This window comes from Silene latifolia, chromosome Y (genome assembly GCF_048544455.1).
Source record: "Silene latifolia isolate original U9 population chromosome Y, ASM4854445v1, whole genome shotgun sequence".
In the NCBI taxonomy this organism is placed as follows: domain Eukaryota; kingdom Viridiplantae; phylum Streptophyta; class Magnoliopsida; order Caryophyllales; family Caryophyllaceae; genus Silene; species Silene latifolia.
Window position 1 is genome coordinate 124301748 of NC_133538.1, and position 6888 is coordinate 124308635.

Below are 6888 nucleotides of genomic sequence, written 5' to 3' on the forward strand. Positions count from 1 at the left end.
TGAGCTTTTCAAGCTCTCTTTGTTACAATTTCCTTGCTCTTTGAATGGAGCATCATCGACTTTCTTCTTCCATTGGAATTCCGAGTTCTTCCTATCATCCTTCCGGCTATAATGATCAACCATAAAACATGGTTCATGCAAACGGGGAGCTCTCATGGTCTTGTCAAGATTGAAAGTTATGCTTTCATCTCCCACTTCTAGAGTGAGCTCTCCATGATTCACATCTATCACCGCACCCGCGGTGTGCAAGAAAGGTCTACCTAGAATGATTGGAATGTTGGAGTCTTCTTCCATGTCAACAATGATAAAGTCCACCGGGATGAAAAATTTCCCAACTCTTTCGGGAACATCTTCCCATATCCCTAATGGTGTCTTCGTCGATCTATCGGCTATTTGGAGTGTGATATTGGTGCATTTAAGCTCTCCCATCCCTAAACTTTTACTCACCGAGTACGGCATAACACTCACACTAGCCCCTAGATCACATAAGGCTTTGTTGATCGTGGTGTCGCCAATGGTACACGGTATTGAGAAGCTTCCCGGATCTTTAAGTTTTGGAGGTGAACTCCCTTGAAGTATTGCACTACTCACCTTAGTGAAGGCGATAGTCTCAAGCTTCCGGATCGACTTCTGCTTCGTAAGGATGTCTTTCACGTACTTTGCATAGGCCGGCACGTGATTGATCAATTCCGTGAAAGGAATCGAGACTTCCAAATTCTTCACAATCTCCATAAATTTTCCAAGTTGGTCATCAAATTTGGGCTTGGCTTGACGACTCGGAAAAGGAAGTCTAATCACAATGGGCTCCTTCTCCTTGGCCTTGTCTTCATTTGTCTTTGAAACTTCTTCTTTTGATGGTTCTCCATCCTTGGAGTTTTGCACAACTTCTTCTTTGTCACTAGCTTCCACAACTTTATCCTCAACTTGCTTCTCCGGTGCTTCATACCTCGTACCACTTCTCAAGTGAATGGCACTAACTGTTTCATGTCTTGGGGGATTACTTTGAGGTGGTAATTGCCCCTTTTGTCTTTGTGAGCTTGAAGATGCTAGTTGAGTTAATTGGGTTTCCAACATTTTGGTGTGGGCTAGGATGTTGTTGATGGTGATTTCCTTTGCTTGACTATCCTTTTGCATTTGATTGAAAAACTCTTGTTGATTCTTTTGCATTTGGAGGACCGCTTTTTGAACATCAAAACCTTGGTCATTTTGTTGATTGTATGGAGTTTGATTTTGGTAACCTTGGTTTTGGTTGTAAAAGGGTCTTTGATTTTGGTTTCTCATGGGAGGTGGGGTGTATGTTGGTTGAGGGTTTTGAATATTTTGGCTTTTGTATGAGAGATTTGAGTGGAATTTGGTGTTTTCATTGTAATAGTTTGAATAAGGGGTACCACTCTTGTATGCTTGAAAAGCATTCACTTGTTCATTTGTTCCCCTACATTCACTTTGGTCATGTCCCAAAGTTCCACAATTCTCACATATCCCACTTGGGATTGATGAAGATGCCGTCATGGCATTAACATGTTGCGTTGGTGATTTTGAGGCTTCTTCAAGTCTAGACATAGCCTTTTCGAACTTCAAATTGATGGTATCAATGTCAGCACTAAGTTGAGCACCCAATTGAGTAATAGAGTCCACTTCATGCTTTCCTCCTCTAGTAGCCTTCTACTATATTGTGAATTATGGACCGCCATTTCCTCAATCTTGTTCCAAGTTTGATTGTCATCAACTTCGGTGAACATTCTATTTGATCCCATGTTGAGAATATTTTTTGAGTCTTCATAAAGACCGTTCCAAAATTGTTGTACCAAGAACCACTCGCTAAGTCCATGATGAGGACATGAGCGACAAATTCCCTTGAATCGCTCCCAAGCTTCATACAAAGATTCTTCATCTCTTTGCTTAAAGCCCGTAATTTGAGCTCTTAGCATGTTAGTCTTTTCCGGTGGATAGAACTTTTTGTAGAAAGCTAGAGCCAATTTCTTCCAAGAATCAATTCCGGGAGTAGCCTTATCAAGGTCTTTCAACCATTGTTTTGCGGTGCCTATTAGAGAAAAAGGAAATAAGACCCATCGAATTTGGTCTTGAGTTACACCGGTTTGAGAAATCGCATCACAATAGTCGCAAAAAGTCTCCATGTGAGAGTGAGGGTCTTCACTAGGCATCCCCCCAAATTGGCTTCTTTCGACTAATTGGATAAATGCGGATTTGGCAATGAAATTTCCGGTTAAGTGTTGTGGTGTGGGAGTACCATTGGGTAGGTTCTCCTCGGTTGGTACGGAATGTGATGAAAATTTAGGCATTGTGGGTTGATTTTGTGTTGGATTTTGTGTTGGGTTCTCCTCACCTTCTCTTGCAAAAGGGTTGATGAACTCAATAGTGTTTGGTTGAATATCTAAAACCTCACCAATACCTCTCAAAGTTCTCCTAGCAAGTCTTCTATTGGTTGTCAAAGTCCTTTCAATTTCGTGATCAAAGGGTAACAAGTTACCTTGTGATCTTCTAGACATGCAAAATATCAAACAACTTGAAAATAATTAGAATAAACCTTGAGGAGTTTTACTTCACCAAGGCAAAGAACGACACAACTAATAACAATATAAGAAAATCTAAATCAAGTTAACACCGTCCCCGGCAACGGCGCCATTTTTGGTCGAACTCACTTGGAGGTTTAGTTTTCGGTACTTGTCGTTAGGAGCATCTAGACCAAAACCACAATTTATAACTCACAAACAACTCTACAATTAGTAAAGAGGCAAGTAAAGGTCGGATTCCGAGGGACGGGAATTGGGATGAGATTTAAAATTGCAACTATTGGTGTCTAAGGGTGTCACAATTTGGGGTTTGAAGTAGAAGATCATTAAACTAAATAGCAATAAAAGTAAACAAGCAAGATGATTAAAAAGGGGTGTAAACAATTGATAAAAGGCACTAGGGTGTCATGGGGTCATAGGGGATTCATGGGAATTCATCATACAAACATATTCTCAAATTATAAGCAAGCAATTATTGTTGTGATGGATCGAGTTGGTTTATATCTTACAATCCTAGGAAAGTTTGGGTCCCGGAGCCGAATCGATTAGATTGTACAATACCTACAAGTCGACTTAATCTTCCCTACTCAACTATATGCATGGTCTAATGAGACTCGAGTTGGTTTATGTCTTACAAGTCTCATTGAAAAGATAGGTGATGGGTAAAAAAATGCAAGGATTCATAGGCTCGCATTTCATCAAACATAACATGTGCATAAGTTGAGATCACAATAAGCAAGCAAATAAACTATGAAAACATATTAATTTAAACATGAATCATCCCCCATGTTGGTTTCCCCTAATTACCCATTAACCCTAGCTAAGGAAACTACTCACTCATTATCATGTTGAACATGCTAGCAAGGTTGTCAATCACACCAACAAAGTAAAACATGATGAATAAATGAAGATAATTAACAATAATGAAAAAGGGATTAAGAGAATTATACCTACTAATGATTCCAATAATAAAGCAATGAATAATAGAAGTACTCGATGATTGATTGGAAAGTTGTCAATCTCCCAATAATAACCCAAATAATCTTCAATTACGCAAAATGAAAGATGAACCAAAGATAGATTAAGGAAATGAAATTTGTATTAAAACTTGATTAAATGTTGATTACAAGATTAAAGAGAGATTTGATTGATATAAACTAAACTAGAGATTGCTAAGAAGAACATGATAATCTAATTAGCCTATGGGGTATTTATAGTGGGGATTAGTTACATAAATTAGGGTTTATTAAGGGCTTAAATGACGATTATGTCCTTGAGGAATCGCCGGTCTCAAGGGATAGTCCGGTCTCCTTTTCGCCGATCTTAGAAAAATATGCGCATCCTTCATAAAACAAGTAGAAGATGAAATAGCTGACACACAATCCGAGCGTCCGAGGCACGGGACGGGCGGATTGTGGGAGTTTTGGACGAACGGATTCGAGGGGTGGACAGGTGGATTGTGGTGTTTCTGGACGGGCATCCAGCTGGGGAAGACGCTCAGATTGCACCTCTTGGACGGGCGGATTGTGGGCAATCCGCTCGGATTGTCTTACAACTTCTTCCTTTCATCTTTTCTTCCTTTCCCTTCATAAAATCCTTGAGGATTTCCTCGGGGATGCAAGGATCTTTTCTCATCATTGCCCATATACTATAGTATGTACAAAGGCCTTCTAATCTTGTCTTCTCTTTGATGCTTGGTCATTGAATTCAATCAATTTAGCTTCATTTTGCCATGAAAATGCAAGGTTTGCACTCCTTTCCTACCAAGGAAACAAAACCTCAAAGAATATGCAAAACAAAGGACTAAAGACAATAAATGACCCAAATATGCACTAAAAATTATGGGAACAAGGCTAATTCGGGGGCTAATATATGCTCTAATTATGGTCACGTCAATACGACTACTACACAAGCTTGGCCCATTTACACTTCCAATTTACTCGGCCCATCTTCTTTCCCGAGTCATTTATTATTTTATTATATTTCTCGTCCTTTTTTGATTTATTAATTATAATTGCAGTAATTAATTATATAAAAATGCATAAATTATTAATATCACATTTACTTAATTACGGGGTATTACAGTCACGGCCAACTTACGTTCCTTTCTCGAGGGTGACCAGTAAAAAAAGTTTGAAAATACTTATTTGGAACAACGAAACTAGCACTTGTAATTTAACTCCTAATGTCTTTTACCATGAAATATTTGATTATTTATAATAGTATTTCTTATAAATATACACTATATTCTATTTTGATAATATGTAACCAAGTGTTTGTATGAAATTGTCAATTTTAAAATGCTATTTAATATGGATTAAACATCTAATTATTTACTTAGTAAATCATCTAAATATTTCCACAAAGTAATAATATTCATAATTATTATTTTATCTGCATAACTTATTTGTTATGCATAAACTCATATTATACCCATGCATTTATGCACGGGTTACACACTAGTATAGTATATAATAAATGCAATGTATGGGAAATAATAAAAAGCAAACACTATAAATATCACTATAAAATGGAAATAATTGTCAAATTTGAAAAGGATTTACAATCAAATTGAAGAAACAAAACTGCAGACTTAACGAAAATAGACTAATATCATTCCAAATATTGGAAAATTTCATGGTAGACTACATTTATTGTTGTATTTGATGTAACCTTATTACTATCACAAATCAAAAGTTTCAAAATTTCTTTTCTTGTAACTCTGGAAATCGCTACGTAAAGCTGTCCATGACTAAAAACTGGTCTTGGAAGGTAGATGCTGACCTGAGATAAAGATTATCCTTGACTCTTGTCTATAGTCATGGCAAAACAGACCGCGATGGGGAATTGCCTTCTGCTAAAACGCACCGGGAATTTCCTGGAGTCCAACGGAGTCAGTGTTAGTCGAGAAATATGCACGTTATCACCTTTATGACTACCTGTTAAAACCGTACATCTAATCACGCGTGACGCTAAATCAGTCACAATTAATCGTGTTCCATTACACAAACCGCGTGATTGATCAATGTTCCTCAGAAGCATCACCATAGCACCGACCTTCAACATTAATTGATGATTCGGGAGTCCGGAACATTTGATACTATTGAGGTATTCGGCAGAGTGAAGGTCAGGGTCACCCATGCCTCTATCATCGTTAAAAACTTCATCAGATCTTAGATATATAACCGCATCCTCATTGATTTTCGACAACACGTAGTCATTTACCGCTTTAACTATCTCATGAGTAGGGGCAAGGATTGCCCTTTCTTGGAGGTAATCTGGGTTCCACGACTGGTTTTGTAAATCTGGATACGTGACATTTACTATTGATGCAATATGATTTGCCACATGTTGAATGAGTAAGTCATTTGGGAATTGTAGATCAACTTCCCCGTCATTTTCACCGCCCGCTAAACCATCACCAATTTCCAAGATCCACTCTGAGAATTTCCTTATATCGTCAACATTGTCATTTCTCCTTCCACCTTTCAAATGCATGTTCTTTGTCAGTCTAAGCACCTGGATAAATTCAAATGTTATCATATTTATATATTTAATTTTTAAAAACTGCAGTAACTAATAACGTTGGTAGACATATATATTGGTATGGTAATTAAGGAATAATACCTTGCAGGAAGGCCACAAATACGATGAACAAAGAGATGCACGCACAACGTCTACTCTACTTCCTTTGGAGATAACCGCTAGAGTTTGGCGAAAATCTCCCCCGAATACTACCACCTTACCTCCAAACAATAGTTCGGCATTTCTCTCTTTCACAACGCGCATAACATCTTTCAAACTTTTATCAACACCCTCGAAGCTATGTTTGCGAGTCATAGGTGCTTCATCCCATATTATGAGTTTTACCCTTATCAAAAGTTCAGTTAAATCACTACCAGGCTTAATTCGAGAGCAAGTAGAGTCCTCATTCACGTTGAGCGGGATGCTTAATCTGGAATGAGCTGTTACACCACTAGGTATCAAGGTTGCTGCAGTTCCGCGTGACGCAACTACTACAATAATTTCTCCCTTACTTCTTATGCCAGAACACAAAGAACGCCAAATGAATGTCTTCCCAGTTCCGCCAAATCCATAAACAAAGAACACCCCTCCTCTATTATTTAAAACAGCGTCCATTATTTCATTGTACACCGACCTTTGTTAAGTTTAATGTGTACCTGCTCTAGCTTTTCCAAAAATGTGTCGATCTTTTAAATCCCTTATCAACTCATCGAGCTTTATTTTGAAGACGCGACATAAAATATCTGAACGATCCTCCGATCTCAAGCCTCTTTTAGTAACGAATCGAATTATTTCCGGCCACTTGGTATTACACGTGAATGTAATGAATAAA

The 6888-nt window shown here is 38.1% G+C and overlaps 1 protein-coding gene and 1 non-coding gene across 2 annotated transcripts; one reads left to right on the forward strand and one right to left on the reverse strand.

Annotated features, from left to right (window-relative positions):
• Positions 1–1821: 1821 nt before the first annotated feature.
• Positions 1822–1928, forward strand: LOC141636528 (small nucleolar RNA R71). The gene has a single exon (XR_012541134.1). It is a non-coding gene; the product is annotated as a small nucleolar RNA R71 (small nucleolar RNA).
• A 3399-nt stretch (positions 1929–5327) lies between these two features.
• On the reverse strand, positions 5328–6671 carry LOC141628847 (uncharacterized). The gene is made up of 2 exons (XM_074441941.1): positions 6159–6671; positions 5328–6050 (listed from the first exon to the last, which is right to left on the reverse strand). Exons 1-2 carry the CDS (start codon positions 6669–6671, stop codon positions 5328–5330), a joined length of 1236 nt encoding a protein of 411 aa, XP_074298042.1.
• Between the last annotated feature and the right edge of the window lie 217 nt (positions 6672–6888).